General features: G+C 39.1%; 1 protein-coding gene across 5 annotated transcripts in view; it reads left to right on the top strand.

Annotated features, from left to right (window-relative positions):
* MAP3K20 (mitogen-activated protein kinase kinase kinase 20) overlaps positions 1-24,432 on the top strand; it is an 88,459-nt gene that overhangs the window by 14,621 nt on the left and 49,406 nt on the right. For all 5 annotated transcript variants that reach the window (XM_071747325.1, XM_071747323.1, XM_071747324.1 and 2 more), the window contains exons 3-7: positions 15,596-15,683; positions 19,889-19,990; positions 20,765-20,830; positions 21,752-21,780; positions 21,895-22,032. In XM_071747325.1, coding sequence (XP_071603426.1) covers positions 15,596-15,683; positions 19,889-19,990; positions 20,765-20,830; positions 21,752-21,780; positions 21,895-22,032 — 423 coding nt within the window. The remainder of the gene's footprint in view (positions 1-15,595; positions 15,684-19,888; positions 19,991-20,764; positions 20,831-21,751; positions 21,781-21,894; positions 22,033-24,432) is intronic.

The raw sequence follows: 24,432 nt of genomic DNA, 5'->3' as shown, positions 1-24,432 counted from the left end.
CATACCCTCCTTTACTTGCCTTTTTTTGGAGGAGTGGGGGATGTGTGCCCTTAATTTTTGGTTGACTGCACATGAATTGTGTTAGGGGTTGTCTTCACAAGATTTTGTTGAAAACAAATTTGAAGAAAAACCATATAAAAATACACATACTAACTCTAAGGGAAGTGTTAAAATCAATCTTTTAAATTGTTATTACACTAAATTATTTCACATTTACCTGTTGCCACTTATTAAGGTGCTGACAGAGAAAGTTTCCTTTTTAAGAGGACAATATAAACAGTCCTAAGGAAACATTCAGGCCTGTTTATGTTAGCTGGAGGCTACAGAGAAACCCAGAGAACAGCTTCAAATTTAACTCTTTCTCTCATACTCTATTAATTGCACTAGCACGCTGTAGTCAAGGCCAATAAGGGCAAATACAAAGCTGCTTTTCTGATCAGCTGCCTCCAAACTGCCCTGATTGTCTTCTTAAATGTTTTAATTTGTTACAACTCAGCTGTTGGGGACGAATTCTATTTGCAGATCCATGTTGGATGGTTAGATGAATGCTCAGTGAATCTGCGTTCTGCCTGATTTCTATTTAAGAAAGCCAGCTCTGCTGGGAAACTGGGTGACTCGAGTGACAGTCACAGTTCCTGTGCCTGCCCGGTCCCTCTGCACACAGGAGGGGCCCTCTTGGTGAAATAGGACCCGGCCCCTCGCTGTCACTGCAGGGGGACAGTGCCACATGTCTTCCACTTACCTTCTTCTGCCTCTGGCTGCTCATTTATTTTACTCCAAAACGTTTGAAAACTTACTTTTCTTTACAGCCAAATATTGTAAGTAGGGGAGAGAAAAAAAAGTCAAATAAACACCTGACCAAATAGCTGTGGGTTTTGTGTTTCAGGCACTTGAGTTTCCAGTAGCCACATCAAAATTAAGCATGGTTTGTAAGAACACTTGAGCTGCTGCAGAGTGAAAAAGCTTTTGTTAGACATGAGAAGACAACATGCAGATGCTTTGTACTAAGTTCATCTTTGGAAGGTGGATGTAACAGGAGGCAGGTGGGCTGGGTGAGTGTCAGCTTTTCACTGAAAGCTGAGGCTCTCTACAAATTTTTGTCTGGTAGAGGCAAAATAGAAGAGGTGAGTAGGTTGTTCGGAAAACATTTAAATAATTTAGTTGCTGCACCCTTGAGTGAATGTGTGACTTTTTCTGAGAGAGTATCTTTCTGTCTTAGGAAAACTTCAGAGCAGAGATGTACTGTCTGCCTGTGTGCAGTTACAGGGGGGGAAAACCACAGAAATCACTTTTTTGTGTAGTAATACCTTCATTTTAGTAATGTGATATGACTTTGCAGCAATCCTGTCAAAGATGATGGCTAATAAGGAGTAATTGGTGACTTCGCTTTTTGTTGAGCTCTGTAATTTTAATTTCCTAAACAAAAGAAAAGGTGTTTTATTTGGCCTCTTTGTGATGTATCCGTGTATGCTGAGGTGCTACATAAGGTATAAGTATGTAGCAACAGATGGATACAATTCTGACCTGTTGTATTGCTTTTCCTTTTGGATGTCACCGTGCTAGTACTCTCTGGAAGAGTTCGTGAGGGCCTTAAAGGCCAGTAGAGGATTCAGAACCCCACACATTTCAGAGTTCTGCTCTTAACTTCTGCTTTTTTGGTTCTTCTCTCTAAGCCAGTGTCTCATCTGTCCTGTGCAGAAGTTGGCAGTAATGTGGTTTCTGGAACTGTGTCCCAAGTGGTTAACTTTTTTCAGACTGGGAATAAAGCTCAGTCCTCCTGGGGTAAACAAGTGTACTGTTGTTACTCAGCTAATTGGAAAAATGCAGTAAGAAACCTCCTGCCTTATATTTACTGTGTTTCTCTGCTGTACTGTGAGAAGAGAGATTCCCAGCCTGTTATGGCTGTTACTGAGAGATGAACATGGAGTAACAGAACTAACTGGGTGCCTGACTCAAGAAATTCAGGGCAAGTGACACTTGATTCAGTAATAACACTGGCATTGGCTGTTAGCTCTAGTGCTGTGGTCATTCCCTTCAAACTGTGACCTGAGTTCTCTTTCTCTGAAAGAAAAAACTTGCAGACCCATTTCAAAGACCAGGGCAGCTCCTTTGTTTGTCTTTTAAAATCTGTATTTCTGCCTTTTGCTTGGTCAATGTTTAGAACTGTTAAAAAAGTAAATGTGACATGGGGACTGAGATCCTGCAGCTAGAGCTCCTTTATAATTACATATTCAGCTACAACTGTGCAAAGGAAAATGAGAGTCCCTTTTCCTTTATGCACCATATTTCAGTTTTCCCTTAGGTTTAAATTGGCATTTTGGACTATGTTCACTGGAGCCACTGAAGAGCTTATCAGAAAAGGAAGGAAACAGAGGGAGGGAAAGAAAGATTTCCAAATGACAACCTTTTGAATAGTCCAAGTTCAATCCCTAAAACAAAAAGTGGAATCTTTTTTTTTTCTAAATAATGTGCTCTACAGTCTCTCCTCTCATCTTGAGAAACATGAAAGAGCAAGTAAAAGAGATGACCCAAATCACAGAGTTCTTTGAAAGAAGAAATTCAGCTGTTTTGAACACTTACAATCAAAGGAAGTGGTTTCCCTAATTACATGGACTATGTGAAAGCTCTCAGAATAGCTCTTCCACCCCAGGATTCCTTGCACTTTAGAAGTTTGCATAAAAGCTCACATGGAGAATCAGATGCAAAGTGTTTGATTCAAATTTTATTAGGCAGAAGTGAGCACACATTCGTATCTCTGGGTTTGACATCTGGTTGGGTTTGGACCACAGTCCTGGGTTTGATGGATTTCAGTCTTGTACTTTAATATCTTTTACTCTTCAGGTTCTCTGGTGAGACACCCCTTTCAAAAGACAAGTGGAAATGAAAAAATGGAGAAGGGATAGAGGTCCCTTTTGTGAGCTTTCAGTTGAGGATTCTTCATTCTGGTTAGGCTGTTCATCATTGTGAAAATCTATCTTTATACACCACTTTTAACAGAATGAGTAATTTTACTTTTCATTTTAAAGCATCCTAAAAAATGTTAATTTGGAAGAGTTTGGACCTGAATTTTACAACTTAAATATTATTCTATCATCATCATTTACTTCAGTCCATCAAAATTCTGAATTCGGGAGAGACTTGACACAAAAAAAGCAGTGCTTTCTTTTTTGTACATACACAATAATAAAGGCATGTTAGTTGAAACTAAACAGTGAGGACATATGAAAAGATGCAGGATACTTACAAAGGCTTAAGATCTCTATTTCTCAAGATTTTTCAAAAAACAAGTTTTGTTTCGGTTTGTTTTTGTAGTTTGGGAGAAGAGTGAACAAGCAATGGTGAACTCGTAGCAGTTCCAAGATGATTTTCAAACATAAGCACCTAAAGTTAGATGCATCACTGACCCAGTTTAAATGCTCAGTTTTCTCTATAGTTTGGCAGAGTATCATTTTATTTTTGCTCTGTAGGTAATGTTTTTATTTTTCAAACAGTTTATTAGGTTAAGTAACTGTATTCCTGACAAAAGTGTCTGTCCTGAAAATGCTGAAGATAGATATCTAATTTTTTACTAGCTACAACTTATTTATTTTTCCATTCAAACTATCTCTGAAACCGACAAGGTGCTGTTCCTGAGGATACAATATGGAATTAATGATTTAAATATTTTAAAATAGTTGCAAGGTTTGCAGTAATTTGCAAGACCATCACATTTGCTCTGCACAACAGTTACCTCCAAATGGTCTTTGATTCTCCTCTCAGAGCCAACTACAGTAATTAGATAAAGATTTGATAAAGACAAGAGGAGAAATCTTGAAGCCCTCCAAACTAGAACAATTCAGACTCAAGAAGAAAAAAAGACAGAAGAGTTATGACGACTTTTGTTTGGATTTATAGGGTCAGCCAAACCCCCTTTACAGTAACAAGGAACACTGGTATTGCTAACTCTAGTTGAAGAGAAGAAGTGGGTGCTTTTTTCCTGCCAATACTGCATCTTTTTTTATAAGAGTCAGCCTTCGTAAGCTCCATTTCGTGTTTTTTGTTCCATCCAGAAGGAAGGACATTCTCTGGCATCAGGGAATTGTCTCCTAGAAGTGAACACTCTCAGCAGGTTAGTAGTATTACAAGTACAGTGCACACAGCACAGTAGCAGTGGGAGAGGAGGGGTAATGTCATGTAGCCATACAGTACTCTGAAGGGTGGAAAAGAGTTCTGGCTGTGTCATCTATAGAGCTGTGTCTCAGGCAGTGAAGTGTTGTTATCAGTGTTAGCTAGAGGATGCTTTTTCTTAGATGGACAGTGCTTAAAGGCATCCCACCCATGCTTGACCTGAAGGTAGGTGGCATGGAAAATTACATTTGCTCATGTCTGATCCTTCATAGGAGTTTATTTCTCCCTATGTGTAAATTACAATAGTCCTCAGACAAATTTATTCTCTGGCACTGAAAAATGGAAAGCTGTAGTATATATGATGCTGTTATTCTTCCACACCAAAGGAGATGTTGCAGGATTGACTGCATGCTGTGCCACCAAAACAGGAGCTCCTGGACCCTGGATCCAGCTTGTGAGTTCAACTCATTATAGTGAACTTTGCCAATCTCATCCTTGTACTCAGAGCATAAATCAGTCATCATGCAAGGACTATGGGCATTGCTAGAATAGGAAGAAAGTTGCCAATTCTTTTGCTGCACTCAGATTCAGACTCAGTGTCATTAGCTGCTCTTTGGGTACAGCTTGTGGGAAGGAGGTGATTTCATTGGTGCTGCACGATGTGACCCTGGTCCTGAAGTTCCTGTGTGCTTGTATAATGCAATGTTCCCTCTTCCTCTTTTCTTTTTCATTTATTGCAGGTCCTCGGGAAGCACAGTGCAGGGCAGTGGAGGGAGTAATGCAAGTCAAGGGTTGTGTAATCACAAAATAGGTGATCTCCATTTTCTAATTGGCCTTTTAAACTTTCTTAATCCCCCACTCGGGTACCTACGTGGTATTTCTCTCATTTATTTCTGATATGTCTGGAATGTTTCTAATAAAATGATGAAAGAGAAAATCCAAATGAAGTGTGAAGGTGCAGATTACTGACATGGAAGTAGAAAGTCACAAAAGGAGAAATGCCAAACCTGAGTGTGATTGCAAGATGTTCTTTCCTTTTATATGTTGATGCTAAAATGTGCTGTGGTTACATTGTGGAGTATTCAGTACTGTTATTTTTGCATTCAACTGTCTTCTATTTACCACTTTTTCCTACATCTGTATTCTTTTAGAAATTTTGGTCTGTTCATGTGTGTGACTTAGAGCAGTTCTTAGAAACATTTTGTACATCTTGGAGAATGAGAATTAATGGTATGCGAATGCTGTGATTTTTCCACATTTCCAGCTTTCCTTAGAGGAAATGTTCCTGGCTTGCATGTGCTGTGTTCCACCAATCTATCACAAGGGAGCTGGAGCAGGTCTCAGGCTTTTCGTTCTCAGTTTGGCTCATTCTTCAGTTTTGCTCTTCCACAAAGAAGTTTGAACCACACCCACAGGCAGAGATTATGGTGCCTCTGGTCATTTTGTCCTAACTTTAGGGAAGGAACTGACTTGGGATATTGCTCTTTGGTTGGAGAAGAGCGATGAGAAACTCAGACTTTTGGCTTAATTTTGCATCCTGTGGTGGTAAAAAAATTGTGTGAATTGCCTGCTATTTGTAAGTCTGCTGTTGATGGAACTTGGGGCTGCTGCCTGCACAGGATAATAGGTCACTCTAATTAGTGTCTACCACTCTTCTAGATAAGGTTTTCTAGATTTCTACTTTTTGCAGAGTTCAGGGATACTGGTATTCAGGTTATTGCCGTTTTAAACAACTTAGTTTGAGGCTGACTGCTTGTATTCTTATATAGATATGATGTCAACATAATTTAAAAAATGCTTTCTATTCTGAAAGCATTTTTTTAACAAGGATTAGATGTGAAATAATTGTTACTCGCATATCTCTGCAAGCCAATAGCTATAAAGAAGTCTAGATAAGTTAAGGAGTTCTGTGTACAAGATATTCATCAAGGTAGAGGAAAAGCTAAAGTTACACATCAGAAATACATAGTGTAGTAATAGTAATAAGTGTGGAATTTTGACACTAAAAATAATGTTTAAAATACTGCTGGTTTTCCTCTAAGGTTTTTATCCTATAGATTGTTTTATTGGAAATTGTTTAGTGTTAATGGAAAAAGACTGAGTTACCATGAAGGTAGCCTGAAGAATGCCAAGAAAAAAAAACAGACTAAGCAAACTGTGGATCTACTTTCCATAAAGGTAAAAGCTTGAAATTTCAGGAGTTTTTTGTGGTTTCATTTTTTAGGCTATCACTACCCAGTAGGGGTAGCATTTGAGCCAAGTTTCTAAGTAAAGCATAGTTTTCAGCATTGGAAAAAAATTAGTAACTTTTCTGAAAAGTAGGTAAGGGATTTATGTCCTGAAAATTTAATTTTTGTTGGTCACGGAGGCTCTTACCCATAGTGGTCTATGTGGTAGTGTGGGCGTAGCCAGAGAGCTGCTGGTGTTCTGGGTATTGCTTGATGGTGTAGTCCTGGCTGGAGGGTAATCATACTTAGTTGGAGAAGGTGCAGATCAGATTTTGGTGAAGCTGGGAGTGCTGTGTTCCCAGAGAATGTTCCTTCTCATGTTCTTGCCACTCTCAGCAAGGGAGGGACAGGGAGATCTGGCTGTAACCTGAGGAAGAATACTTATTGCTTATGTCATGGCAAAGGGAAAGAAAACTTGATAAGTTACTTGAATCTGTGATGTGTGTTACTCAAATAATGCACAGCAGTCAGAGATTCAGATTATGGTGGCAACTCATTTCCTTGAAACATCCCAAATTTAATGTGCTTATGCTCTGGCATAGATAAATGTGGCATGAAAAATGGTTCTTGTCTGTGGAGGACTCCGAGGTACTTCAGCAGAACTTCTGTAGTTGGCATCTGTTTTCTGTCCTTTATTTTATGTCTGCTGATCACAGCCATAATTCCTGTGCTGCGAGTTTTGTGCCTTTTTAAAGGAGGTGGTCTCTGGGAGCAATTCTTTGCTTTTCTGCAGGGCCACGTAAATTTTTGAGTGGTAACTGGGGAGAGACCCTTCTGCAGAGCTCTGACAGCCCATATAGAAAGCAAAACCCCACAGGGTTCCCCAGCAGTTGCTGTTAACATATAACAGGGAGTTAACACATCTTGTGATGTTTTCACGAGGGTGGGCTCAGCCTGACTGGTCCAGAAGCATTTTCTGAAATGTTAACAATCACTGAGATGCCAGTAAGGGAGATACCAATCAAGTTCTGTCCCAGTTATTAGCTACAGTAGGTGGGTTTATCTACTGAAAAACAGGCTTAAAGTGATTGCTCATCAAGAACATATTTTTTTCCCCCTTGGTTAATTACAGTTTTCATGATCAAGTTTGAGAAAATACTTCAGTAGAAACATCATAGCTGCTTTAGAGTAGGGGTTCAGGATCCGTGAGTAGTATGGTTGCTGCTGTCTCTGTTGGAGTCTGCTAACTGCAAGAGCCACTGTATAATGAGTTTAGACTTGTTCTTCTAAATTATCCAGATGCCTTACTAATATTCTGCAGGCCTCAGAAGAATCACTGCATTAGCTAGATGTGTATGGACATGGCCTTACCCCAGATACCAGTTCTTTGGCACTGTTTTCTCTGTTGTTGCTCCTTAGCACTGCAAGAGACTCCTGGAGAGGGGATTGGTTTTGCCCATTACTGTCATTCCACAATGTCTTTCCAAAAGGGTGCACATGAAACTTACAGTGACTTTGATTTCAGAAGAAAATTCCTTGGATGGTTTTCCATTTGTTGCATCTCGAAAGGTTCAGGTGTTGCAGGTTTGCCATGATAACCACCATACCTGTGTAGCCAGCAGGGAGTCAGAAAGTTTCATGTTCTTTTATTCCCTTGTATTTTAGAGATGTCACGAGTTTTCTTGCTGTGCTCTGTAATCAAAGCAGGTTTGTGTTCAAAGGGATTGCAAGCAAGTGGGAAAATTTCCTAACATTGAAAAATGATGATTGCTGAAAATAAACTGCTCTTTGGGAGCTCAGGTATTTCAAGCCTGCTGTTTAGTCTGCTCATCTGTTGTTTCTGTGCAATTTCTGGTATTGCTTTGTAGCTGGAGGTAGCTTTCTACTATTGATCTGCCTGAATGAAATATTTATAATATTGCAGGACATTGCTCATTTCTAAACTCTTACACCATTAGAAAGACATAGTTTATGTGTGTTTTGAAGGGTTTTACTAACTGTGAATAACACTTGTGAAATCCAAACTCTTCTTGTTCTTGGCAGATCTCCCTTTATCAGGTTCCTTAATATTAAATAGATACAATCTTAAGCTGTTTGCTGCATAATGTAACACTTCTGTGGGATACATTTAGCCACTGAATTCTAGTTGAAATCTGTGTGAAAATGAGTTGTTTCTGATCTTTAGTTGTTCTTCAAGTTTGGTTTGTTGTTTCGGTTTTTTGGGGTTTTTTTTGTTTTTTTTCTTAGGTAAATGACAGTGTAGTTGTGAGTCAAAGTGCCCTTGCTTAGTCTGAACCTAAATGCTGCAGCTTCTCTTAATCACCTCTTCTCTCACTGATGGCAAGTTTTTAACCACCCATCATGAAGAAGGCCAACACCATGATCCTGATCTGAGCAAGTCTTTGCAGTGTTTTGAAAGGGATATTCGGACTTCACTAGGTAGCAACTCTTAATCCCAAACCCTTCAAATTATCCTTAAAACTTCCAAGTATTATGTGCAATGGTTGCATGGCTATTAAGGGATAGATTATAAAACAAGAGTTTTCAAATTGTGAATATCCAGTATATTTTACTAGTAACATGTTCTGCAGTGTTTGTTACCTCCAAAAAAGCTTAAACACATTTGCTAGTGGTGAAAATGAAATATTGTAAACTGTGTAACATGAGGTGAATCTCTAACAGTACGTAATAAGTTTATGTCAATATTCCTTCAGTGCAGTATGTTCTGACCATTTAACAGTAGTTGAGGTATTTCGGTAATGTGCTTTTTTTTTTTCTTTCTTAAGTCAATACAAGGTATTTAAAGTGTGTTTCTATCACAGTACTTCCAAAAATGAGAATGCGTGGTGATATAAATCAAAATGCTTTTAAATATGTTTTGTATATTATCATAGATGTACTTAAGAGAATTTAATTCTTGTGTTTACAGAAGTGCTGGTGGTATCTGTCTGAGCATGCAATTTAACCCTTCTTTTCTGTGTGGTTTGTGAAATAATACTCCTGTAACACCGAATAAATGGCTGTCTTCTAAGACCTAACAAATGCTGACAAGAGTTTTGACTATAGAAAATAGCTTTTATTTTTGATAAGTGATCTTCTAAATTAACACTAGAAAAGAACCCCCAACTCACACAGCCTTAGGGGATATGCAGCCATAGTTTAAAGAGCTATGACTGCCCTTTTGAAAGAGGTGCCCACAAGCACTCATCAAAGCACATGGTAACTCTACTTATTTGCAGTTTAAAAATTGCTCTGAGGATTCTTTGGCTTTTCCATATTCATGTAGTTTTCTTCATGCTTTGTTAATACCAAAGACAGTTTAATAGGTTTAACAAATATTCTCTGAACTGGATAATCAGTGTGCTTTACTCATTAATAGCTTTCTTCTTGGAGACCTCAAAGCACAAATTTTTTTTTTTTCTTACTCAAATTTATGTGAACAAAAAAAAAAGTAGGCAAAGCCCTGAATTTTTATTTTGTATCTGCTTGATTTTCTTTTTAACGTTACAAATGATAATAATTGAATAACAATTCTGCTGTAAAATTCTTCACAATAGCTTTAAATTTCTAAAAATCTTTAAGTATCCCTTTGTTGCATATTGTGAGGAATATTTGTTAGCAATGATACAACATTAGTCGCCTAAGACTGGGACATGATAATAATCCAGGAAGAGCTAAATTACATAAACTGTTTCTATATCTGGCTCATTTAGAAGTTCATTAAGAAGTTCAGTTTAACTTTCAAAAGGACAGAAACGATGAAGTAATAAAAATTATCTTCTGTGGGTAATTTCTTGCTTCTGTCAAAACCTTAATGTGTTTTAGAAGCTGTATAATATTTATGTTAAAGCATATAAAATGATGTATTTGACTCATTTACCTCAAGAAACTGGTTTATGACAAGAGACATCCCATACTGGACATCGGTGAATTTATAGAAGAGCATTCCTGAGGCAAATTAAATAGATACAAGCTGAATGTATTTTTTGAGCAAGAATCTAGAAATAAAGGTTTGGGATTGATTTGTGTTAGCATTCTGTATCTTTTTATGTGGTTGTCAGTAAATAGAACAATTTTAATGAAACATCATCTGGCCTCTTCTGGCTGCCATTTTATTAGACTGTAAAATCCCCTGAGAGTAGCTAAGTTGAAACTCTCCCAATGTCAAAGCCATTAAAATGCAACAAGACTTTGAAAAATTTATCTTTCAAAGCTGCCTTAAGTGTGTCTAAATATCTCCTTAACAAACATGGCAAACGTATCTTCAGAAAAGTAAATAACCAAGCTATTGCACAACATAATAATGAATACTAGAAAGTGGTTAACAAAGTTGTATTAATCAGATTCCTTAAGTAGTTACTGATGTCTAACCCTGTAATTTGGCATGGAGAGAAGATGCCTCTTGCTATGCAATTAACTGATCTATCAGCAGGAGAGCTGGCTGGCTGCTGGCTGGCCCAGTGGTCTCACAAGAGGCTGCAGCTACTTCCTGTGCTAATCCTAAACCATGCTCAGACCAGTGTGAAAGGATGGCCATGCTTTGTCATCTTGAGCCAGCAACACCAAAGAGACCTGCAAGACATGGTGATTAAATTGCTGTGGGCCCAGTTTGCCCAGACCCAAGCAAAAAACTCTTTTGATACTGAAAAAACTGTGGACAGATGTTCTTTTTCAGTTCCAGCTGTGCTGCTGCAATAGGCTGCTAGCTCAAACTCTTGACTACAAGTGTGAGCCTAAGAACTTATTAACACATTTCCAAGGAGGACCAGAGTAACTAAAATTTGCTGAGTTGTCTGGTCTTTGCTAACTTTAGCTGCCTTGGGATAGGGAGCTCTAAGGAGCAGCTGTGGCTGGTGTGAAGGAGGAGCTGGCAGGCAACAACACAGCTGTACGAAAAGTGCCTCCATCCACCTCCTCACTGCTTTTGTGACTACAATTAAAGATCTGAGGATAGGGCCTTGTCTGTGTTCTGAGGAATGCCAGCTCAGCTCAGGTGGCTGTAACCCACATCTGCAGTCAGCTCCGACCTTGGAAGATCTCAGCAGAGCTGAGCTGGTTTTCCTGCTCTTGCTGCAGCAGCACTGAACAGTAAAAATAAGCTAGGACTTGTGTGCTGAGACCACCTGTCCAGGTAGCTTGTTCTGTCCCCTCATCTGCTGCTGGTCACACTCCAAATCCATGCTGGTGATTTCTGTTCAGTGATTGTTGAACACAGACAAGGCCTGGAGGAGGACCCTGTTTTTACCTGCTGCGAATACTGATAGGAGTATTCGTGCATGGATGTTTGTACTAGAAGATTAAGAGCAGGTCTGGAGGCAGCTGTAGGGTGGTGTCAGTCACAGATGATGTAATTTTCATATGTGTCAATAAGCAGAGATTAAGCAGGCATTAAAATAATTAAGATGTTAAGCACTGTGATCTAGACCATGGTTCATAAAGCACAATTAGTTTGCACATTGAGGGATTACCTGAGTTCCTAAATCTTATACTGTAGTTGTTTTATGAATTGGGTTTGAATTACAGTGATGCTAGAGGAGAAGTGAGAATTAAATGAAGGTGTTTTTAGTGTCGTTTGCTCTGACCTTGGATTTCTTGATAGGAGTTGAATTTTGTAAGCAGTGAATTAGAGTTATTTAGACTTCTGAATTCCTTTGCCTTCAAGGAATGGCATTAGTCTACAATTTCCTTCAGGTAGGACTCAAGAGTGAGACGTAATTTCATCCATATCTGTGGCTGAAGTACAGGGTGAATGGTTTTAACGTGGGTTGGTTGATCAGTACTAGGCTGTAACTAAGCTTATTGTGGTACTAAATGCATTATTCAACTCCACTGCAGTCACCTTGTGTGTCTGACAATGTCTGCATGTCATGTCCAGGGAGCTTGTATGTACATATATGTGCCTTTTCTTCACCTGAGCTCCTTCTATTTCTGCTTCAATCCAACATTTAAAAATAAAAAAACTTTCATACAAAAAATACTACAAAGTAATTGAAGACTTATTACTTGTCATCGCCCTGGCTGTAGGAAGGAAATAGGTGCTCGTTTAGGTTGTGTTAGATAGCAGCTTTATGGAGGGAAGTGATTGTCACACCTGAGCCAGTTTGGGATGCCTTCTGTGGCCTTCAGGCAGACAGATGCATGGCACAATTTTCTTCTAAGCATTTAGGCAATGTTGGATCAAGTAGGAGTTTGATGCTTAAAAATTATTCTAAATATTCTTATGAGTACCTAAGAGACTTTTGAAATACTGGTCTTTAACTACCACTTTGTAATTTGCTATCTGAAAGTCAGTCTTTTATTGAAATATGGCACATTCTTGTAAAAAAAAAAAAGTACAAAAGCTTCAAAGATGTGGATTGACTTGCATCTGGTTCTCACTGTAAGGAGTAAGTGTCTTTAAATTGGCTAATGGAGTTCACAGCTGATCTGCAGCAGCTGAAAAGAGCAAAACATGAAAGGAATAGTCTAGAATTGCTAGTGCTAACAACAGCAGAGTGATTAAAAGTGTTTAGAGAGGATTTCTTTCAGAAGTAATGATCCTTTAAAAGAGTTGGCAATTTTTCCCATCCAGTTCTTATTTTGGGGTATCTGTGGGCAATTAGTAGGTGCCTTTCTTTAGTTGTAGTTGGAAACTCGCTTTGTCTCTTAAATCCCAGTTTAGAGTGTGTGCATCCCTGTGAATATGATGGTATTAGCCACTGTTGACACAGAATTTCTTCATACTCCTGGAATGTGATCTTACTGTGTAATAAACTGTAAATAAGATGATCTTAGAAAATAATTATTTCTGAATCTTTAAATAATAAAAGCACTGTGTGTCAGTATGCCTGCAGCAGCAAAGGACTCGTCCTCTTGGCTCTGTGCTCATATCTTGCTTGCTGTCCATTTCATGGTAGTCCTGGATAGTCAGGAGGCCTGGGCTTTGCTGGTGGTGGGGCTGCAGGGCAGCCCTTCCTGTTGTCCAGTGACTTCTACAGGATCCAGCAGCATTTTGTAGATGGAGGACAGTCACTGGGTTCTGCACATTACTGCTGTGGAATAGAGAGCTATGACACTTGGATGTGTCCATCATGTGGCATTTTTAATTGTTCTTTAAAACAATTCGTCTAGTACCACTTCTGTAGCCAGGACGTAAATGCTTCATGCCATGGGACAATTAAATGTGAGACCACTGGAATTAATTTTTATGACCTATTGAGGTACACATATTGTAAACACCCACAAGTGGCACAATGTTTTGAAGGCACAGATTTTTCAGTAATGTGCAAGAGGATAGTTTTATTCTGCCCTGTATCCACCAAAGTGTTTAAGAGATGGTCTATAGAGTTTGTCTAATATTGCTTGTGGCCTGGTCTCATTTCTAACAATATTCCAGTTGGCAGTGAAGGAATATTATTTGTGGTTATCCAGCAGTAATGCTGGTAGAAGTTAGAGGATATCCCCTAATTGAGTATTTCCTGAAGATGATAAAAACATAATATACGACTTTTTGAAGTATAGGGGTCTTGCATTTGTTAGCCTAAGGAGGTGGGTTTTGATGACTTGGCTGTCATCTGCATCTTCCAGGCTACTGAAGGAGAGTGAAGGTACAGCTTGTGAAATGAAGGTACAGTTTGTGAAATGAGCAGTTCTACTGCTGCTGGAGTCCTCTGCCTTGGGAGGCTGCTGGGCCTGAGCTGGAGGGCAGAGCCCTTGCTAATCCAACAGATCCCTTCTCAGATCCCTTGACTGGTTGTAGGAGTGCTGCTGTTTACCTGCAGGTGAGTCTTCCCACATTTGCTTAGAGAGCTGCCAGATCAGTTACTTTGTGGATTTGTAGGTGAGTTAGTCTGCAGTATGATTTGCTCAAAACAGCATCTGTACAATTAAAAACTTTTCTGTATCGTGGAAAAATTACTCATTTTACAGCAACACTGTTTTCCTTGCTGAGCAGGCTAAGCAGCATGAAGCACTTGTGCAACCCAAAGTTCAAAGCTATGGTTCAGGATGTAATTGAGTAAGTGTAAATGTTGGCATATTTGGTAAAGGTCTTAATTCAAAGATGTTGATGCTTTATGTTGATGTTACTCAGAAAAGACTTTAAATGACAAGAGGAAAAAATTCAGCCATCTCATGCCTTGCTCTGTAATCGTGCAGTAACATACAGCTATCATGGTATCAACTATAAAATATAGGTGAAAAAAAACCCTGGTTTGCTATGCCTTTATGTTTGTTACAGTAGCACTAGATGATGTACCATGCATTTCTGCATCAAAGCTGTTACAGTCTTCTTGTTTTCACTGATCATTTAATTGACAGCTAAGCAAATGTGGGATGACTCCCCTGTAGGTAAAGAGCAACACTTCTGCAGCCTGTCAAGGCATCTGAGAAGGGATCTGTCAGCTCAGATAGCTTTGGTAAATAGAGTGTGATTTTGTTCTTGTTAGGTGCTCTTGACTGATGCAGAGTTAACATAATCTCAGAGTCTTAAAGTAATACATTGCTGCTGAGGCAAATATATAATCATATATATCTGTATTTGCATGATACCTATATCTATGTAGAAATGTGTCTAAAATCTCTCACATTTATTTTACTACAGAGGTGAAATTGTTAAGAGACATTGAAGGAGACATCTGTTCTTCTTTTCTCTCTAAAGGCACAAGGACCATCATATGTCTTAATTTCTGTGGATAGGTTCTCATTCTCTTGCAATTCCTTTTTCAAACCTTGAAGCATTGTTCAAGTGGAATCTGAAGGTTTTGTATATTTATACAGAGTTTCCAAACATCTGCAGCCTGCTCTGAGGAGCAGTTTCAACTGTGATTTGGCAGTCTCAAGCATACTTGCTGTGTGTATTCAATCAGACTCTACAGCGCATGCCTGGAAACTCCGTGTTTCCAGTAAACATTGGAAGGAGCTGTGTGTTTTTGGAATGCTCTAACAGCCTGAAGTGCTGAACTCACTGAACCCATAGTACTTTGTGAATAAACACAAATCCTGGATAGGACTGCCATAGGTCTGCCAAAACCCCCACATCTTTCTTTGAACAAAGTTTTCCAAGACCTTCAGTTTTTCCAAAGACTTAGCTTCTACATCTGTTCCCTGGTCTCAAAAGCATAGTCTGAAATTATATTTTGTTTTCCCCTAACATCATAAAAGTTTATCTGCCAAACACCCTCATGAGGTTTTCAAATGCCAAGCATGTGTGGACATTCTTTCCTAGATACCTGAGTGTTTATAAGTATGTTGTACATATGTGTATACTTGCTCAGGTATAAAAAAAACCTATTATAGTAAATGCACCATTCATAATTGTATAACTTGTTTGTTTCCAACAGGCAGAAATACTCAGTGTGCTCAGTCACAAAAACATCATTCAGTTCTATGGAGCTGTCATTGAACCTCCAAATTATGGCATTGTTACAGGTAAGAGGTTTTGTCTGACCCTAGTCTTGATTCTGTAAAACTTCATTGTTAAAGGTAGTAGCTTTACCTAATTTCAGTGTTTTGCTAATTGTTCTGAACTTTTCTGAATGTTAGAGTCCTCATTGAGGCACCTGCCTCAGTGTAGATGGGAGTGCTGGAGCTAGGAACAGGCTTGGAGCTTGGCTGGTAGCTGCACAAAGGGAGCTGGAGCCTGGGGCATTCTTAGTGCACAAACACAGCACTCCTTTAAATAGAAATTTTTCACTGTGTTCTGTGAATTGCTTTTCCATTTTAACTGACACATGACAGAAGTAAAAGTTTTCATGAAAGGAAGGCTGAGTCTGCTCAGAGCAAGGCTGCACAAAGAATTCTGCCTGCATTTAAAACAGGACAATCTGCATGGGACACTACCCAGCCATGGGAGGAGCCTGAAATAGAGCTAAGGGTTTATTAGATGCCAGAAGACAACTCCCTTTATTCACTGGAACCTAGGTTTTATTCATTCTGGCATTCCTAGTGTCATGTGGAGATCGTTTTTTGGGGGTTTTTTTGTTTGTTTCTCTAGCTCCACTTTAAGCTTCCTTCCCATATCTTTGGTGTTGGTCCAGATACAAAATTACCCTACAGATAATGTAATTTCTCCCATTCCTGTATGGGAGAAACTAGGTAAGATAGTAGTAGAAAACAAATCCAAAACAAATAAACCTACACTCTGCAGAAACAATCTTTGGAGAGGTAAAACCCTTGAAACTGTGAATTAGAAGGCATGTTTTACCATGTCTGTAACATTCAAAGGATTTTATGTGAAGAGAAGTTCTAGCACAGTCTAAAACCAGTTTGAAACCTGTTTGAACCTGCTGTTCAGGTTTTTAAAAGTCTTCAGATGGTGGACAGAACCTGTGAAAATTCAGTCATTTGTGCCTGTCTCTTAGCCATCCGATTATCACAGCAGATGGCAGTGTAATCCGGTGGGAGCACATAGGAGATACAGCACTGGTCAGAGCAAGAGGAGCTTCACATGCAGGAGGATCGCCCTGCTGGAAGTCACCCTGTTGCAACCAGTACTCCAGAGCTGCATGGGGTGGCCACAGTCTGTATCACTTAGATGATGCACTGGTGACAGCATATAGACAGGAACATAAATACCTTATTAAAGCAGTGAAAATCATAGAACGCTCATAAACCAGTGTAATAATTGTAATAAAATAATGTAATTTTACTGTAATTTGTAACATGAATAAGTGTGAACCGTCAAGCAGAGTAACAAAGGACAGGCATAATCAACAGGATGATGTCTGGAAAAGAACATCCTCAGTTTCATCTCACAAAAGGTCAGTGTTCAGATGACATTTGACCTGGTTGCCAGTCACAGGACAGACAGCAGCTAAAGTAGTTCATTATGTCATTGGGAACTGGGACTATTTAACCATCTGTGAGAAGGAGACTCTGCTGCGTAGTCCCACCACCTTATTATGTGGGGAGCTCTGATTCCACCCTGGCTAAAGAGAAAAGCTTTCTTAGCAAACTGCATTGGTTCTCCCTTCAACTTCCAATGACACTGGAGTTATGAGGGTTGGAAGGGAAGCAAGGCACCATTTCTCTGTTTCACGTGAGAGAATGGCTACTGAGAAAAGAAATGTTAATTGAGCTTGAAATGTCTTTTAGACATTTCATTCTATGATCTTCTGGATGGCCTTCAGTGTTGCAAATTTAAGCCTGTCAGAGATCCATTTCTTAAGAGGGGAAAATCCCAAACAAGAAGAAATCTTGAGAAACTAATGTTTCTTCAGAGTGATGGAGATGAGGGCATTCAGCCAAGCACTGGCATGCACTGAGCATTAGCTGCACGTAATGTCTTACGAGATTGTCAGAGTTCTCTGAGAAAAGCTACATCTGCAGTCAAAACACGTTTCCCTGCTGGGATGTATGTCAGTGTTACTACTGATCATCCCACCTGTTGAGCTGCTAACATGGTTCACATCATTCTAGATGTCACTGGCTGTCTCTGTCAACAGCAGTCTTGATGCCTCGCTTGCAGATCAGTTTTTTACCACAGCTGCCTCTGTCCAACAGCTTCTTGGAGCTTGTGACCCCCATTTGCATAGAAACTTACAATCTATTCCCCAGCCCATCACAGGGTGTGTGCAGTCAAGCATTCAGTTTTTCTTTCTAAGCAAATACCTCTGTTCCATTAGTGACAGAAAATTATCCTCACAATATGATTTCCAAGTCCATAGCTCCCAGTAAAAACCTGTGGCACAATAAATAAGTAGAGGAAATACTAAAGGATCCAGCTTTGTTGATTGAAGCTTGCTTGCCTCCCCGCACACAGTGGCAAAGGGCTTGGGGAGATGAGTTGTCCCTGACCCCAGGGGATCAAATTATGCATTGTAAAGGCATGCAAAGCCTGCAGTCAACCTATTCCTGAAGAATCCATTTATAAGATAGATGATGACATCATGGGTAAAAAAAGCTTATGTTTTAATTAAGGAAATGTGCAGGTCAGCAGCTTACTCCTCTTTCTGTGACAGCAGAAGCACCACTTCTGTCACCTGCAGAGGCTTCTTTCAGCAGGAGGTCCTGTAGCAATGATCCAAAACTAACTTGCCACTGGAGTGTTTGCTTCCAAGGGACTTCTTATTTTTTCCCTCTTTCCTTTCATTTAGCACTGAAATGCTCTCCTACAGGCTGCCATGTTCTGGATTGCAGATTCACTCATCCTAGAGTTTCCTTCCCTATGCAGCAATCTCACAGTGGATTTGATTTCCTTGATGAGGCACAGTATTTATTTTTATGCATTTAGCCTATCATGCATCATTCATTGAATAATATTAATAGCAATTTGGAATATTTGATGCAGTATTAGAGGGAAAGATTTTGTTGCTGCTTTGACATGGCTGAAATGAAGAAATTTTGTTGTTTATCAGCTGGTTTGCCACCTTAGATATGAAGACTCTGGGAGTCTTGTAAGTAGGTCTTAAATTCTGCCTGAGAAGTACACTGAAAGGAAAGGTGTACTTTCTTAGGAAAGAGAGGTAAAAGCTTGAAGTTGCTCTTTGCATCCCTCTGGTCTTTGTGCTACTTGGGCTACACTGTGTGGCATGTGCCCACTCTGTCTTGGCAACCAGATAGAAGAAAATGTATTGGCTGCTTCAGCTCTCAAACCTCCTCTTGTGTTTTTGGTGAAACATGAATGAATACTAAATAAGCATAAGTCTTATTTAATAAATACTAAGCAGAGGTGCTACAGCCTTTAGACTGATGAACACAACTTGCAGCACAAGGAAATCTGGCCTGCTATATCAGGGTTAGACCTCTAGTTTCATCCTTCCATTTTTTCACAAACAAATTATTTCATTCGCTACTCTGTTCCTCCATGAGGAAATAGGAAAATTTTAATTTCGCTCTCCTCTTGAAAATCATTTCTTCTTAGCAGAACATTATGTATTTAACATCTGGTTTTACTTTTCTAAAAAAATAAGAAACTATTCTTTGCTATAGGGCATAATTTATATTCAGTAGTGCCCACCGTTAGGAAATATCCTCTGTCTTTTGAAACAGTCAGAAGGATCTGATAGCACCAAACATACCCATTAACTGTTCCTCTGATCAGGACCAGTAAATACACTCTTTAAATACATAAGCATTTCTGTAAACTGTAGAGGTGTCAGTTGTCTCTAGTTTCATACTTAAATGTGTGTAGTTGTAACTTGTCTAATTATTCCGCCTGTCAGCCCTGTGAGCTCTGACAGTCAGACTGGATTCCATCTGCCACACTTGCAAATGCCCAATGGGCCACAGAAGTCATTGTTTGGACCAATAAAATCCTGCAGTGGATTTTTCTAGGTGCAGCTGAGAGAAATTAAGAAAAATGTCTGTTGATCCTGAACATGGACCATCTAGAACCTCTAACATTCAGAACACTCTAGAATTTGAACTGCTTTGCCTGAGCTTTCTTGATGCCAGACCTTTCTAATTTATTTTCATTTTATTGCCTGTTGTTATATATACTTTATCAATTTTTTTAACCCTTAGCAGTAGCTTATGTCTGTGCTGGGATAATAAAAACAAACTACCACTCAAATTATTTGTCATTAAGCCAGAGGTTGACTGCTTTCTGGAACTGGCAGGCTTTCCATTAGAATTTTCAGTTTAGATGCAATGTTTTAAAGTATCATGTGAATTTGTTTGTTGTTTTTTCACAGAGTATGCTTCTGCCGGCTCACTGTTTGATTACATTAATAGTAACAAAAGTGAAGAGATGGATATGGATCATATCATGACCTGGGCAACTGACATAGCTAAAGGTAATCAAGAGGAGTGGTGTATTACTGTCCTACACAGCCAGCGAAGTGTACAGCTGGAGATGCTTTTCCTATGAAGTCAGGAAAACCATCCTGTGCTTCCTTTTTCAGATTGTAAAAACAAAAAAACAACAAAACCCCCAAACATTAGAAAAAGAAACTCCAATCACTGTGCTTTTTAATATATTCCTTTGTTGTCAGAAATACAAAATAATTTCTGGGGTGAAAATATTGTCTACAAGCTGTTTTTGTTTCTGGTTTGCCCTTAAGTCCCCAAGAGGGTAATTTTCCTGATCTAGAGTAATTATGAGGCAAAGTGCATAATTATCATTACATTTGATTTGAAATGGGACATTTAAGGAATCTAAGGGCTTATTCACAGCAAACATACTGAAATTCTTTATGTAAAAATGCAGAACAAACTGTTTTGTCCTTTGTGTTCTCTGTGACCACACAGGAATTATTATAAACTAATGAATGAAGAATTAATTCTTATGTTGGCTTCCCTGTGTAGACAACACAGAGAAAATAACTGAACATGATGTTAAAAAGCATTAGCATACCCATAGAGGTGCTCTGAGAGATACAAACTTTGAGAGGAGTTTTTTTACTCAGAGTAGACTATGGGCAGCTTTGCTTCTCCTGCACATATCAGTGTGGCATGCAGGTATGGCAGCTTGTAATGGGGACAATTAATGGGAACCAGAAAACATCACTGCTGGTAGGTGATGACCATGCTCAGCCTGCCTAACTAGATTGTTCCCTTGTTTTGTATAGGAATGCACTATTTACACATGGAAGCTCCAGTCAAAGTAATCCACAGGGATCTGAAGTCCAGGAATGGTAATGTAGCAAAACATTGAAATGCTCTGCATTTCCTGTTATGTGTTAATGTAGCATTTAAGTCTGTACCTGAGACTTGTGAACAGGAAGAACTAACTCCTTGGCTGTCATCAAGCTGCCCTAGGAGTTGTTTAGGCAAAGAAGAGCTTGTTCCTTCCTCCCCATCCTGAGCTTTTTTTACAGTCCCTGGCACCACTTGGAGCACTGTGGAGGGCTCTTTCAGGTTGTGTCTTCCTGACCATGACTGTACCCATCTTACCAGCTGCCTGGACACTTCTCACTTCTTTTTTCTGTGTGGAAGGATTGAGTACCAGGAGGGGCTGGCAGACACCAGACACAGTAGACTGGATAAAGCCTATTATTTCTTACCTGAAAATCTTGTCTTTACTGTGGCCTGTTTTGAGGTTTGACAGGTATTCATGCTGTTGAGTAATATGCACTCAGTGTGGAGCTGCACTGGTTAGTCTGTACCTGGCAGTTGATGACCATTTATGAAATTTGCTGAATGTTGCCTTGTAGCTGAAACTTTTGCTACTGGTAGTGGGTGGGATAGGAGTGACACAGGTTTTAATAATGCACATGGGGAGATCATAGTAAAGAAAAGTCTAGATCTCACCTCAGTTGTATGTTTTGTTCTTTTATTAATTAATCTTTCAGAGACCTTCATGTTGAGACGAACTACACTGGGGAGAAGAGAATTTATCTGTATTTCAGTCATAGTTGTATTGCCCTTTTTGAACTCTGTAAGGCCTGAGGTTTTGCATTGTTTGAAAGCTTGCAGGTATTCATCAGATGCTCTAAAAGAAAGCAGCATATTCAGGTGCTGGCTCACTGTAGGATCATAGGAAGTCTTCTGCTGTGAAAATAAATTGTGTTTATTTTTAGTAGCATTCTTGTAACCTATTGCTTTTTCATTTTCAGTTGTTATAGCTGCTGATGGCGTGCTGAAGGTATGAACACTTCAATATTTACTGAAAGATTCTGCTGCTTGAGTTGATGTTTTGATGCCTTGTGAATGAGGGCAATACTCTCAAATCTGTTTGGGTTTTATTTATTTTTGTCAGATTTGTGATTTTGGAGCCTCAAGATTCCACTCCCATACAACACATATGTCATTAGTGGGCACTTTTCCCTGGATGGCCCCAGAAGTTATCCAAAGTCTCCCAGTGTCTGAAACATGTGACACCTACTCGTATGGAGTGGTAAGTGCCTCTCATTTCCCTGTGCACCGTAGCAGATCTCTGTGACAGCTTTTGTGTGAGGCAAGAATAATAGTTCTATATAAGGACAATGAAAAAGATCACACTTTCTTGCAAGACTGACCCATAATTTATAATTACAAGCTTGAAAATTATAGAAGAACAGTATCTCATATGTTTAGTATAAAGGAAAGGCTGAATGTGACACTTCGTGCCATGGTCAAGTCAGTGTGGTAGTGTTAGGCCATAGGCTGGGCTTGATGATCTCAGAGGTCTTTTCCAGCCTCAGTAATTCTTTGAGATAGTAAGATCCTTACCTGATTAGATTAGCAGAATGCCAGTGTGGGAAGTGCATGCTTTACCACAAGTATTCAAGCATGTATCTGAAGGCTTCCAGAAGCCACTGAACAACCTCCATTGTGAAGCTCTGCTTGTGTTTTAGTGAAACAGAAGAGAGAAAGGTTGTGTTACAGTAGGTGTGTAACAGGACGAACCGATTGAGATTCCATTTTCCATAAAATGGAGTATTGGCAATTTTATATTCAAAAGTAAACCACTTCTCCATGCTTAATTGTTTAAAATACCCTGCTATCATTAGTGGTGAGAATAGAGACCTCTTGTGAAGGTAGAGGCCCCATCTAAAAATATCAGAAAGGCCAGAATAGCTTTGCCATTTTTCTTAAGGGGGGACAACTGCTTGTAGTTCAATAGAATGTCAGGTTTGCGGGTACAGTAATGTGAATTATTTCACTCTATCCACATTTAAAAGATAATTTGGTTTTGCTCTCCAATACAAAATAGGCTAGAAATAGTCCTACTGGTCAGACCAGTTGTGTGCCTAGTCCCATAGCCTGTCTCTGACAGAGAACAGTAATGAATACTTTTTGGAGAAAAGAAAAAGAAGTGGGGTTGTAGTTTCCATGCATATGTGTGTATTAGCCATTTCTGGATTCACATTTGGATTCAATCACTGGTAGCAAAATGTGGAATTCTTTCAGTACCGGTCAAATATTGCCTCTGTCTCTTTGATGGGTGGTAGGAGATATATGTGAGGGAGGCAGTGGTTTAAAGTCATGCTTATACATAGCCAAGCTGATGTCCCAGTGGAATATAAGTTAAACATTTTGCCAAATGGTTGCATATAGTGAATATCCTGAAAATTCTGTGATTCTATGAAATTCAAAATTCTTGCTTGCTAACCCAAGTAGATTACAAAGAGTAAGAGAGCATAAGCTAAGAAATGTAAATGTTAATGTAAACTGTTACTGGAAGCAGTCACATTCTGTCCACTGAAGGGAAACATTCCAGTTTCAAAACAAAGCAAAAATGTTAGAGGAGAAATTCCAAACATAGTCTTATAGCTCAGATTGCTCACATAGCCATCTTGGTGTGAAATGACTTCAAGTAATGTTCCAGAGGTGGGAGAAGGTAGGAAATTGTTAAGTATCTTACCATGTCAAGTGTTGCTAGAGCCTTGGGAACAGTATATTGCACATAATTTATTTTCCCTGGTCCAAAAAGTAGATCTTCTTTAACAGTTCTGTGCTTGGAAATAAAACCAAATACCCTCTGTATGAAAAGCGTTCAGTGTTACTGTAATATTTTAATGCAATTATAGGTGTATAGTGCTAGTTTAGTATGCCTAATTGTATTTGACCCACATTTTTTAATATATTGGTTTTGAGCTAATATATTCTGCTGGGGGCAGGAATTTCTGAATTCATAAACACTTAGGAAGGAATTCTTTTCTTGAATCCAGTCTTGGAAACCATCGTTTTTGGAGGAGATACAAGGGGTAGAATTGAAGAATGGCAGTTGCCCAAGTTCTCTTTTCACAGAATTACTTACATAATGGGGTTATACCAGCAAGAAACTGTCCGAATATAATAATAAATGTTGGAATTTCCCTATAATAAGTGTTAGACTGTCAGCAAATTAGCTAGGAAGACTGAAAACAAAAAATCTTAGGGTATTTTTGTCTCTTCACATGATTACCATCTATAAAAACAAAATTTAAAGAATCCCTTTTCAAACTTGCCAGCAGCCTTTGTGCTAGAGAGACAAATCTGCTTTTCTTCAGTTAAAGTCTTGTTAACAAAGAACAGAATCCTTTCAAATGTAAACTAGCAAGATGCTAGGAATAGATACTCTGCAATACTTGTTGCTTTCCCTGAGGTTTTCTATAATTCCTTTTCTGCTGTGTTTTGTTTTTTTTTTTTTCCTGGTTGGCTTTTCTTTGTACAAACCAGTCTGTGATTTTAAATACTCTGCTGAAGGTGTGCAAGAGCTTTTTTCTATGAAGTGTTGAAGTCCTTCTGCAACCTTATAGGTCTGAGTTGCTCCTCAACTGGAATGAATTTTCCTCTGTGTGAGCAGTTGCCTACATGTTTATAGCTAATGTTT

Source organism: Heliangelus exortis, chromosome 6, assembly GCF_036169615.1.
Source record: "Heliangelus exortis chromosome 6, bHelExo1.hap1, whole genome shotgun sequence".
Lineage (NCBI taxonomy): Eukaryota > Metazoa > Chordata > Aves > Apodiformes > Trochilidae > Heliangelus > Heliangelus exortis.
The sequence above is the reverse complement of the archived record's forward strand: the minus strand, read 5'-3'. Positions and strand labels throughout refer to the sequence as shown.